The sequence below is a fragment of the Callionymus lyra genome, chromosome 3, assembly GCF_982586985.1.
Source record: "Callionymus lyra chromosome 3, fCalLyr1.hap1.1, whole genome shotgun sequence".
NCBI lineage: Eukaryota > Metazoa > Chordata > Actinopteri > Syngnathiformes > Callionymidae > Callionymus > Callionymus lyra.
The window spans coordinates 1,909,988-1,923,870 of record NC_141820.1 but is presented as its reverse complement, the minus strand read 5'-3'; the positions used below and the strand labels follow the sequence as shown (position 1 = coordinate 1,923,870).

The 13,883-nt window shown below is 40.1% G+C and overlaps 1 protein-coding gene across 1 annotated transcript in view; it reads left to right on the top strand.

The window, feature by feature from the left end:
• Positions 1-6,688: 6,688 nt before the first annotated feature.
• The window catches only part of LOC148083002 (sperm acrosome membrane-associated protein 4-like), a 21,311-nt gene continuing 14,116 nt past the window's right edge, over positions 6,689-13,883 (top strand). The window contains exon 1 of the mRNA XM_087786145.1: positions 6,689-6,783. Within this exon, the coding sequence (XP_087642271.1) occupies positions 6,732-6,783 (52 nt within the window). The 5' untranslated portion in view covers positions 6,689-6,731. The remainder of the gene's footprint in view (positions 6,784-13,883) is intronic.

The following is a 13,883-nucleotide window of genomic DNA, read 5'->3' as shown; positions in this document are numbered from 1 at the left end:
GAAGACACTCCTGACACGTCCAGGTGAAGACACTCCTGACACGTCCAGGTGAAGACACTCCTGACACGTCCAGGTGAAGACACTCCTGACGCGTCCAGGTGAAGACACTCCTGACACGTCCAGGTGAAGACACTCCTGACACGTCCAGGTGAAGACACTCCTGACACGTCCAGGTGAAGACACTCCTGACACGTCCAGGTGAAGACACTCCTGACACGTCCAGGTGAAGACGCTCCTGACACATCCAGGACGCTCCTGACACGTCCAGGTGAAGACACTCCTGACACGTCCAGGTGAAGACACTCCTGACACGTCCAGGTGAAGACACTCCTGACACGTCCAGGTGAAGACACTCCTGACGCGTCCAGGTGAAGACACTCCTGACACGTCCAGGTGAAGACACTCCTGACACGTCCAGGTGAAGACACTCCTGACACGTCCAGGTGAAGACACTCCTGACGCGTCCAGGTGAAGACACTCCTGACACGTCCAGGTGAAGACACTCCTGACGCGTCCAGGTGAAGACACTCCTGACACGTCCAGGTGAAGACACTCCTGACACGTCCAGGTGAAGACGCTCCTGACACGTCCAGGTGAAGACAATCCTGACACGTCCAGGTGAAGACACTCAGGCTGTTGTGCTAATATTTGCATATAGCACCTTTGTTGTTCTCTGTGTTATCTTGATCTTTTAAGTAAGTAAGTAAGTAAGTAAGTAATATTCATTTATATAGCGCTTTTCGAGACCAGGGTCACAAAGCGCTTAAACAATCAAAACAATACTCAAAAAAGTACATACTTTAAAGATCAAGATAATACTGAGAACAACACAGGAGTTCCAGAAAATCAAGGAAAAGCCTGAACAAATAGAAACGTCTTAAGATGTTTCTTGAAGGAGTCAGTAGATCATCAAACACACATGTTTCTTGAAGGAGTCAGTAGATCATCAAACACACATGTTTCTTGAAGGAGTCAGTAGATCATCAAACACAGATGTTTCTTGAAGGAGTCAGTAGATCATCAAACACACATGTTTCTTGAAGGAGTCAGTAGATCATCAAACACACATGTTTCTTGAAGGAGTCAGTAGATCATCAAACACACATGTTTCTTGAAGGAGTCAGTAGATCATCAAACACAGATGTTTCTTGAAGGAGTCAGTAGATCATCAAACACACATGTTTCTTGAAGGAGTCAGTAGATCATCAAACACAGATGTTTCTTGAAGGAGTCAGTAGATCATCAAACACAGATGTTTCTTGAAGGAGTCAGTAGATCATCAAACACAGATGTTTCTTGAAGGAGTCAGTAGATCATCAAACACATGTTTCTTGAAGGAGTCAGTAGATCATCAAACACACATGTTTCTTGAAGGAGTCAGTAGATCATCAAACACAGATGTTTCTTGAAGGAGTCAGTAGATCATCAAACACAGATGTTTCTTGAAGGAGTCAGTAGATCATCAAACACAGATGTTTCTTGAAGGAGTCAGTAGATCATCAAACACATGTTTCTTGAAGGAGTCAGTAGATCATCAAACACACATGTTTCTTGAAGGAGTCAGTAGATCATCAAACACAGATGTTTCTTAAAGGAGTCAGTAGATCATCAAACACAGATGTTTCTTAAAGGAGTCAGTAGATCATCAAGAGCAAAGAGAGAGAAGATCGTTCCAAAGCTTAGGAGCAACAGCCTGAAAAGATTTCTCTCCTCTGGTCCTGATCCACAGACCTCAGAGCCCGAGCTGGGGTGTAAGGCTGGATCAGATCAGTGATGGAAGGAGGAGCCTGACCATGAATAGATCTGAAAGTAAGAACCAGAATTTTAAAGTTGATCCTGAAAGAAACTGGAAGCCAGTGAAGAGTTTGAAGGAGAAATGTGAGTTCTTCTACTAGAGCGGCTCAGAATTCTGAATCAACTGCAGACGAGACGATCCTTCTTGTTAAGACATGAAAACAAACTGTTACAATAGTCCAGACGAGAAGAAACAAACGCATGGATTATAAGATCCAGATCATGTTCCGACAACATTTTCCTAAGTTTAGAGATTTTTCTCAGTTGAAGGAAACAGTTTCTGGTCAGTTTTCTTCAGTGTCGAACAAGAGACATGTCTTTATCAAATACAACACCCAGGTTTCTCAGGCTCAGTTTGACAGACTGACATAAGTCACTCAAGTACTGACTCAACCCTGGAATCTTATCATCAACAATCACCAGAGTTTCAGTTTTGTCCACATTTAGCTGTAAAGTATTTTCACTCATTGTTTGATTTCTAGCAACAATTGACTAAGTTCAGCCTCTGGGGCTCAGTTGGATCAACAGAGCAGTAGAGCTGGATGTCATCAGCAAAAATGTGATAAGAAACATCTGGAAATCTCTGAATGATTTTACCGAGGGGAATCAAGTACAGCAAAAACAATAAAGGAACCAGAACAGAACCTTGAGGGACTCCACACAACAGATCAGACCTCATTTGATTGACAGATACACTAAAACTGCGCCCAGAAAGGTAAGATGAGAACCATTCTAACACAGACCCAGACAGTCTTCATCCCTCAGTCTTCTCAGCAGGATCTGGTGATCAAATGTGTCAAAGGCTGAGGACAGATCCAAGAGAACCAGAACAGTGGATTTACCAGAGTCAGCCGACATCATGATGTCATCATGATGTTTAACTACAGGTCTTCATGTCTACGAGTCTTCATGTGTTCATGTCTTTAGTCTTCATGTCTTCATGTCTTCATGTCTTCATGTCTTCATGTCTTCATGTCTTCATGTCTTCATGTCTTTAGTCTTCATGTCTTCATGTCTTCATGTCTTCATGTGTTCATGTCTTCATGTCTTCATGTCTTTAGTCTTCATGTCTTCATGTGTTCATGTGTTCATGTCTTCATGTCTTCATGTCTTTAGTCTTCATGTCTTCATGTGTTCATGTGTTCATGTCTTCATGTCTTCATGTCTTTAGTCTTCATGTCTTCATGTCTTCAAGTCTTCATGTCTTCATGTCATCATGTCTTCATGCCTTCATGTCTTTATGCCTTCATGTCTTCATGTCTTCATGCCTTCAGGTCATAGTCTTCATGTCTTCATGTCTCCTTGTCTTCATGTCTTCATGTCTTCATGTCTTCATGTCTTTAGTCTTCATGTCTTCATGCCTTCATGTCTTCATGTCTTAATGTCTTCATGTCATCATGTCTTCATGCCTTCATGTCTTCATGTCTTCAGGTCACAGTGTTCATGTCTTCTTGTCTTCATGTCTTCATGTCTTTAGTCTTCATGTCTTCATGTCTTCATGTCATCATGTCTTCATGCCTTCATGTCTTCATGTCTTCATGTCTTCATGTCTTCATGTCTTCATGTCTTCAGGTCACAGTCTTCATGTCTTCATGTCTTCATGTCTTCATGTCTTCATGTCTTCATGTCATCATGTCTTCATGCCTTCATGTCTTCATGCCTTCATGTCTTCATGTCTTTAGTCTTCATGTCTTCATGCCTTCATGTCTTCATGTCTTCATGTCTTCATGTCTTCATGTCTTTAGTCTTCATGTCTTCATGCCTTCATGTTTTCATGCCTTCATGTCTTCATGTCTTCATGTCTTCATGTCTTTAGTCTTCATGTCTTCTTGTCTTCATGTCTTCATGTCTTTAGTCTTCATGTCTTCATGCCTTCATGTCTTCATGTCTTCAGGTCACAGTCTTCATGTCTTCATGTCTTCATGTCTTCATGTCTTCATGTCTTCATGCCTTCATGTCTTCATGCCTTCATGTCTTCATGTCTTCATGTCTTCATGTCATCATGTCTTCATGCCTTCATGTCTTCATGTCTTCATGTCTTCATGTCTTCAGGTCACAGTCTTCATGTCTTCATGTCATCATGTCTTCATGTCTTCAGGTCACAGTCTTCATGTCTTCATGTCTTCATGTCTTTAGTCTTCATGTCTTCATGCCTGCATGTTTTCATGCCTTCATGTCTTCATGTCTTCATGTCTTCATGTCTTTAGTCTTCATGTCTTCTTGTCTTCATGTCTTCATGTCTTCATGTCTTCATGTCTTCATGTCTTCATGTCATCATGTCTTCATGTCTTCATGCCTTCATGTCTTCATGTCTTCATGTCTTCAGGTCACAGTCTTCATGTCTTCATGTCTTCATGTCTTCATGTCATCATGTCTTCATGTCTTCATGTCTTCATGTCATCATGTCTTCATGCCTTCATGTCTTCAGGTCTTCATGTCTTCATGTCATCATGTCTTCATGCCTTTAGTCTTCATGCCTTTAGTCTTCATGTGTTCATGCCTTCATGTCTTCATGTCTTCATGTCTTCATGTCTTCATGTCATCATGTCTTCATGCCTTCATGTCTTCATGTCTTCATGTCTTCAGGTCACAGTCTTCATGTCTTCATGTCTTCATGTCTTCATGTCTTCATGTCTTCATGCCTTCATGTCTTCAGGTCTTCATGTCTTCATGTCATCATGTCTTCATGCCTTCATGTCTTCATGTCTTCATGTCTTCATGCCTTCATGCCTTCATGTCTTCATGTGTTCATGTCTTCATGTGTTCATGTCTTCATGTCTTCATGTCTTCATGCCTTCATGCCTTCATGTCTTCATGCCTTCATGCCTTCATGTCTTCATGTCTTCATGTCTTCATGTCTTCATGTCTTCATGTCATCATGTCTTCATGCCTTCATGTCTTTATGCCTTCATGTCTTCATGTCTTCATGCCTTCAGGTCATAGTCTTCATGTCTTCATGTCTCCTTGTCTTCATGTCTTCATGTCTTCATGTCTTCATGTCTTCATGTCTTCATGTCTTCATGTCTTTAGTCTTCATGTCTTCATGCCTTCATGTCTTCATGTCTTAATGTCTTCATGTCATCATGTCTTCATGCCTTCATGTCTTCATGTCTTCAGGTCACAGTGTTCATGTCTTCTTGTCTTCATGTCTTCATGTCTTTAGTCTTCATGTCTTCATGTCTTCATGTCTTCATGTCATCATGTCTTCATGCCTTCATGTCTTCATGTCTTCATGTCTTCATGTCTTCAGGTCACAGTCTTCATGTCTTCATGTCTTCATGTCTTCATGTCTTCATGTCATCATGTCTTCATGCCTTCATGTCTTCATGCCTTCATGTCTTCATGTCTTCATGTCTTTAATCTTCATGTCTTCATGCCTGCATGTTTTCATGCCTTCATGTCTTCATGTCTTCATGTCTTTAGTCTTCATGTCTTCTTGTCTTCTTGTCTTCATGTCTTCATGTCTTTAGTCTTCATGTCTTCATGCCTTCATGTCTTCATGTCTTCATGTCTTCATGTCTTCATGTCATCATGTCTTCATGTCTTCATGCCTTCATGTCTTCATGTCTTCATGTCTTCATGTCTTCATGTCATCATGTCTTCATGCCTTCATGTCTTTATGCCTTCATGTCTTCATGTCTTCATGCCTTCAGGTCATAGTCTTCATGTCTTCATGTCTCCTTGTCTTCATGTCTTCATGTCTTCATGTCTTCATGTCTTCATGTCTTTAGTCTTCATGTCTTCATGCCTTCATGTCTTCATGTCTTAATGTCTTCATGTCATCATGTCTTCATGCCTTCATGTCTTCATGTCTTCAGGTCACAGTGTTCATGTCTTCTTGTCTTCATGTCTTCATGTCTTTAGTCTTCATGTCTTCATGTCTTCATGTCTTCATGTCTTCATGTCTTCATGTCTTCATGTCATCATGTCTTCATGCCTTCATGTCTTCATGTCTTCATGTCTTCATGTCTTCAGGTCACAGTCTTCATGTCTTCATGTCTTCATGTCTTCATGTCATCATGTCTTCATGTCTTCAGGTCACAGTCTTCATGTCTTCATGTCTTCATGTCTTCATGTCTTCATGTCTTTAGTCTTCATGTCTTCATGCCTGCATGTTTTCATGCCTTCATGTCTTCATGTCTTCATGTCTTCATGTCTTCATGTCTTCATGTCTTTAGTCTTCATGTCTTCTTGTCTTCATGTCTTCATGTCTTTAGTCTTCATGTCTTCATGCCTTCATGTCTTCATGTCTTCATGTCTTCAGGTCACAGTCTTCATGTCTTCATGTCTTCATGTCATCATGTCTTCATGTCTTCATGTCTTCATGTCTTCATGTCTTCATGTCATCATGTCTTCATGCCTTCATGTCTTCAGGTCTTCATGTCTTCATGTCATCATGTCTTCATGCCTTCATGTCTTCATGTCTTCATGTCTTCATGTCTTCATGCCTTCATGTCTTCATGTCTTCATGTCTTCATGCCTTCATGCCTTCATGTCTTCATGTGTTCATGTCTTCATGTCTTCATGTCATCATGTCTTCATGCCTTTAGTCTTCTTGTCTTCATGTCTTCATGCCTTCATGCCTTCATGTCTTCATGTCTTCATGTCTTCATGTCTTCATGTCTTCATGTCCTCAGTAAGTTTCAGGGAAACACGTTAGATGTGTTCAGTTATTTGATGGAATGAAACGTAGAAATAAAATAACAATAAAGTTAAATAAAAAACATACTATATCGTCGCGTGCGAGGAAACCAAAGAAATAAATAAAAAATATTTATTTAATTGAAGGCTTTAAAAAATCTCTGGTGTCGAGCCGCGACACTGGTCACGTGACTGCTCTTGGCTCTGATTGGCTGCCGCGTGTTCGCGCTCCAGGTGAGACGGTATAAGAGCCAGGAGTCCGGCTCACGGTTAACGGTCCTGATCCACGCCTCAGCATGAACAGAATCCTCCTCCAGGTGTTCGCAGTCGGATTCTGCTTCGCACTCGGTGAGTCCCGCACACCTGTGGCTCTATGACGTCACTGCTCTGATGGAGCCAAAGGACCTTTAAAAATATATATATTTAAAAATAAATAACACGTTCATCGAGTGACTGATGGATACAATTGATACTTTTAACTCAAACTAAATGAATATTTTCTCCTGTACTGTCTTAGAGATACTTTTTTAAACCTTTTTTTTAGATGTTCAAAAGTTAAAGCTCGGAAACATGTAGTTTTTTTGTTAAAGATATTTGTTTATTGATTTCTTTTACATAAAACAACCAGTACAGCTCAACAGTGTAGATGCTATAATACACAGAGGAAAGATTATATATAGGAAAGAAGAAAATGTTCATCAGAAGAAGAGAAATAACATTTTTGCAGCTGTAAAAATAAAAGTATATGTATGTATATATATATATATATATATATATATATATATATATATATATATATATGTATACACATATATATCCACAAACACTCAAACATATACAGTATATTCATTAAAAAAATGAAAATATGTAAAGATACATACTTATATACTTGTATAATGAACAGAAAAGATAAAAAAAAGAACTAAAACAAAACAACAAAAAAAAGAAAGATAAACACAAACTAAACATGCCTGGTACACACACACACACACACACACACACATCCTGTAGATAATGACACTGTCAATCTAAACAAGCATTTAAGATAAACAAGAAATAAAATAACATATTTTCACGAGAAGACAGTTTGATCACAAAAACCAACAAATACTTCAAACGACTAAACACAGTTACTAATGACGTAGAAAATGAGTTTTATTCTAAAGTAAAAACTTGTTTCCCACCCGAGTGTGTCGAGTTGTTACAGCAAAGATTCGTGTCTCGACCTGTGAGTCACATTCCTGCTGAGAAAACACTTTTGTGTTGTTGTTGTGTTGCGTCTTCAATTAACCGCTGGTTGATCTTCTCTCAACACTCGTGTCACACTCTTTATTTCTCAAGCTTTTAAAGTCGACAAACGTGTGTTTATCTAACGTTATTGTTTTCACACCAATGACACGTTTGTAAACCTAGCGGGTCATGGGATGAATTAATTGTGTGATGCTAAGGCGTCATCTGTACACAACTCTGTGTGTGTTATAAATCCCACACAATTGGTTCAACTGCACCGTGTTGTTCAAGGCGATAATTAAAAAGTGTTTAACTTGATCAAACATGCCTCTGCACACACACACACACACACACACACACATGCACACACACACACACACACACACACACGCACACACAGACAACAAAGGTATTTGCATTTGTCCTGTTAAGAACACAAATGTATCTAAAGTCAGTTGAACCCCCACAGCAACAATGGAAGCCCCGCCCACCATCATGTTTGACCTCTTCTTATTGACCTTTGTGGCTTTTGTTGACTCCAGTAATTGACGGTTAACTCGTCCTCGTTGATCCGCTCTTGCTAAAGAGCGACGTTAAAGCCGCATTTCGACACTTGATTTCGTCATATTTAACGACGGCTTCATGTCGATCCGTCGTGACTCGGTTAGTTTAACCGCCTGTCATGTGACCTCGTCTGAACGACCCGCCCCGGAGAGTGTGTGAGTCATGTGACCAGCGGCATCGGTGCGTCAGAGACGGTTTTAGTCCGAAGTTGTGAGACATTTAACGCTGATCACAAGATAAAAGCAAAGGTTTTTGTCTTGAAAGTGACGCGCAGTAGCACTGTTGAGACACAGGGGGAGCCAGAGACAATATCATCAATGTTGATACATCGCTTTTAAATTTTAACTAAAGTGTGTGTGTGTTGAAGTGTGTGTGTGCATGTGTGTTAAATTGTATGTGTGTGTTGTGATGTGTGACTCTATTGTATCATCAGTGTGTGTGTTGTTGTGATGTGTGACTCTATTGTATCATCAGTGTGTGTGTTGTTGTGATGTGTGACTCTATTGTATCATCAGTGTGTGTGTTGTTGTGATGTGTGACTCTATTGTATCATCAATGTGTGTGTGTGTTGTGATGTGTGACTCTATTGTATCATCAGTGTGTGTGTTGTTGTGATGTGTGACTCTATTGTATCATCAGTGTGTGTGTTGTTGTGATGTGTGACTCTATTGTATCATCAGTGTGTGTGTGTGTTGTGATGTGTGACTCTATTGTATCATCAATGTGTGTGTGTGTTGTGATGTGTGACTCTATTGTATCATCAATGTGTGTGTGTGTTGGGATGTGTGACTCTATTGTATAATCAGTGTGTGTGTGTTGTGTGATTGACCATGAATAGATCTGAAAGTAAGAACCAGAATTTTAAAGTTGATCCTGAAAGAAACTGGAAGCCAGTGAAGAGTTTGAAGGAGAAATGTGAGTTCTTCTACTAGAGCGGCTCAGAATTCTGAATCAACTGCAGACGAGACGATCCTTCTTGTTAAGACATGAAAACAAACTGTTACAATAGTCCAGACGAGAAGAAACAAACGCATGGATTATAAGATCCAGATCATGTTCCGACAACATTTTCCTAAGTTTAGAGATTTTTCTCAGTTGAAGGAAACAGTTTCTGGTCAGTTTTCTTCAGTGTTGAACAAGAGACATGTCTTTATCAAATACAACACCCAGGTTTCTCAGGCTCAGTTTGACAGACTGACATAAGTCACTCAAGTACTGACTCAACCCTGGAATCTTATCATCAACAATCACCAGAGTTTCAGTTTTGTCCACATTTAGCTGTAAAGTGTTTTCACTCATTGTTTGATTTCTAGCAACAATTGATTAAGTTCAGCCTCTGGAGCTCAGTTGGATCAACAGAGCAGTAGAGCTGGATGTCATCAGCAAAAATGTGATAAGAAACATCAGGAAATCTCTGAATGATTTTACCGAGGGGAATCAAGTACAGCAAAAACAATAAAGGACCCAGAACAGAACCTTGAGGGACTCCACACAACAGATGATTCAGACCTCATTTGATTGGCAGATACACTGAAACTGCGCCCAGAAAGGTAAGATGAGAACCATTCTAACACAGACCCAGACAGTCTTCATCCCTCAGTCTTCTCAGCAGGATCTGGTTCAACTGTGTCAAAGGCTGAGGACAGATCCAACAGAACCAGAACAGTGAATTTACCAGAGTCAGCCGACATCATGATGTCACAAAAGCTGTCTCCGTAGATGTTAGTGGAAGCCAGACTGAAACTTCTCATGGATGTCGCAATTTAATTTTGTCAATGAAAAATCTCAACAATGCATTGATGTCAGCTTCACAGAAGACATTTTCTTATTTGCTGCTACCAGTTTTCTGATGTAATCAGATCTAGCAGTTTCCACCATCTCATTGTAAGAATACATCAGATCCCTGAGGTGAAGTCTGTGCACCTCAAGTTTAGTGTGTGTTTGTACAAAACTCTATTTTCATTGAAATATTGACATTAGAAAATGATCCTAAGCTCCGCCCACTGCAAACTTTGTTTTTCTGGAAAATAAATCTTGTTGACCATAACCACACCCACTCTGCTGTGATTGGTCAATCATGGAGATTTGTCACCACGCGTCATCAATGGTCTCCACCTCCAAGGGACTCGTTGTATAAACAAAGCGTGATCACAGCTGGAGGAGGAGTGAAGCCATTATTACATCATAATGGACTCTCGTAACCTCTCGTTCGTCCACATTTCAGAGCAACTTTATAAAGTAAAACATGGTCATGATGAGAAGTTACTTCGTCTTGAAGAACATTTAATATAAATGTAACCTAGTGCTGCTTTAAAAGAAAACATTGTGATGATATTTCTTTAAATCCTAGTTCTGTGTTGTTGGATAGTGTTGTTGGATAGTGTTGTTGGATTGTGTTGTTGAACGTTCAACATGAAAACTCTCAGAAGGTTTGAACTCCATGATGTCATCATGATGTCATCAACCAACTGAGGAAAGAGCTTGTGTTGGAAGATGGGTGTTTTCTTATGGACACGATGTGTGTGTCATGATGTGTGTGTCGATGTGTGTGTCATGATGTGTGTGTCGATGTGTGTGTCATGATGGGAGCAGTTCCTGAGGTCGTCCACCAGACTGTTCACACCCAACATCTCCAGGAACGTTTGTAGAAGCAAATGTTTTTTTTAATCTCCAAACGCAAATGAAGCAACAAGAGCAAGAAAAGTGTGTACTTCAGTGTTCAAGTTGTGATTGTGTTGAACACAAACTTGTGCGACGTCGAGTGTGTGCGAGTCTCAAGCGAAACTCGGATGTTCTACCTCCAACATCTGCTGAGAGGGAACAGGATGAACCAGCCCGTCATAAACCAATAGCATTGGGTGCCAAGTGTAGCAAGAACGTAGACGCCAAACCTGGAGGTTGTGGGTTGAAAACCTTCGTATGCAAATGTGCCAGACAAAGAGCAGTTAGCATCGGCAAACACAGTTAGCATCGGCAAACACAGTTAGCATCGGCAAACACAGTTAGCATCGGCAAACACAGTTAGCATCGGCAAACACAGTTAGCATCGGCAAACACAGTTAGCATCGGCAAACACAGTTAGCATCAGCAAACACAGTTAGCATCAGCAAACACTAGACCACGTCGGGGATTCCACTCTTTTATTATCGCTTGAACGTTTTGTTTTCCCAGAGGCTTTTTTCCAACATTGTCAGCAGTTATTGTCAGGAGTGTTTCCAGGTCGAGCGTGTGTCAACACGTGGAGTCACGTGACGTTCTGGCGGGTCAGGGTCGGTCTGGACGTGGAAATATGGCGCCCTCTGTCGGTTCTTATTAGGCATTTGTTTTAGAAGTAAAAAATAACGTCTAAACTATGATACTATGCGTGTACTGTACTGTATGAAACTATGATATTCTGCTGAGTTGATCTATTTAATGCTCTAAAAAAACAACTTGTTACTACACTATCACTTAAGTCCTTCTTAAGTGAGATTTGAAGATATGATAAGATTATCTTTGATTATCCTCGTTACACGTTGAAATACACTTTACAAGGATGAATCAAATGTGTACAAATTAAAATCTTCTACCAAGAGAACAAACACACCTTTTAATCTTCAATACTCTAAGCATTCAATTCATTACAGTTAATGTGTTAAATAATCTGAGGTTTTACTTGACTTTAGTGTCAACATGTTTAGTTCAGCAACACGAGAACTTGTTGATTTAAAACGATCATCTGCCAATTAAACGATTGATACATTAAATACAACTGTTGTTTACACTCTTAGTTTCAAACAAATTGTTTGATTTTAACAGAATTAACCGAAACGAAAGACTAACATCTACTGTTGTTAACGGCTCCATCTAGTGGACACTCGTGTAACTGCGTATCCACTTAAACCCAAACCCTTGAGAAAGAGTCAATATTTGCGTCGATCAGCGAAGAAGTTCATCAAAGCGCAGAAGAACATTTTAAAATAAGCAAACAAGAGAATAATCCTGTTGTATAATCAGTGTATTTAAAATCACACGGAATACACTGACAAGATCAAAGTACAGTTAAGTAAGTGCGTCATTTAAGGTAAGGTAAAACTTTATTTAAAAGTGGAAACTTTGTCTCTGGAAACGAGAGATTGTGTCGTTGGTTCTCGAAGAGATTGAGATGAACAGACGAGTGCGTCTGGAATTTAAAATGAATTTAAATACATTTAAAAAAAACCGTCATAATATGTCAATATAAAACAGAAAGTATCGATCATTTTAATACTGTTGCTTAATTTCTTTATATAATCATAAAAACACTTTTTTTTAAATTTTCTGTCCTTTATATTTATTGTAAATATATGGTTTATTGTTTAACTTTCCTGATTATATCCGTTGGTCTTGCTGTTGACCACAGAATAATGTTGGTATTAAAATAATGATTGTTCCTGATGGCAGACTTGGCGCGGGTGTGCAGCCTACTCCCATCAATGTGTGAATGGCTGTCAAAGCGCTTTGTGACCCTGGTCTAGAAAGGCGCTATATAAATAGACATTATTATTATTATTATTATTATTATTATTATTATTATAATTACAAGACATGCAGTCAAAGATCAACTCTACGGTAAAGTTGAAGTCGTGCTGTAGTTCAGCGCGTCAGCACCAGGGGCCGCTATAGTCGCGCTGTTCCTTCAGCCACACCCCGCGATGTGAGTCACTTTTAAATCCTTCGCAAAATCCGGTTCCTGCCTGTTTGAACACAGACACGACTAATGGAAGAATCTCATGGTTTGTGTGGAAGTTTTTCTTAAGAGACACACACGTGTGAGTCCAGGTGTGAAGCGACTTGTGTAATGTTGTGTATTCTACGTGTGACCCCCTGCCATTGTGCATCAGTACCACCACCTCAGTGCGGTGCTGTGTGTGTGTGGCAAGTGTGTGTGTGTGTGTTCATCGTGGTGTGTCGACAGCGGCGGGTGTGTTCAGCTACACAAAGCTCTTGTTTATGACGCGTTGAGTGACGCCTGTCAGAACTCGATCGTCTCTGTAAACAGCAGGAGGTTCTGGAACATCCTCGGAGTGAGTGGACATGTGACCCGTGGATCTCCACGGATGTGAACGACCTCTGAGCAAACGTTAGCTTCACGACGACCGTGAGAAGAAACACGTCCGACTCGATCTGTTCCCACGAATTCATCCGAGGAGGAAACCTGTTCTTTCAGCGTTTACAGTTTGAACGACGAGTGACGTTTAGATTTACAACCGTCATCATGTAAATTCAATATACCGTATTCTCCGGACTATAAGTGTCAGTTTTCTTCATAGTTTGTCCGCGACTTATACTCTGGAGCGACTTATATGTGAAATTATTACCACATTATTATATCATTTCACATGTTATTCTCACACTAAACCACCAGAGGGCGCTCTAGGCCTGTGTTGATCATTTCCACGTAGAAGAGGAAGCATCTTCTACCTCCGGAGTTAGTTAGTTGTTTAAAAGTGACACGAGGATGAAGAGTTATTTGGAGTTACACGGATGGTTTGGTAAACTAGTTAGTTATTGATGCTATAGTTCTCTGAATAACTCTTCATATGTTATGTTAACATACCAGGTTCTCAGTTGTGTCATGTATGTTGTGTCAAAAACACGACTTATACTCCAGTGCGACTTATATATGTTTTTTC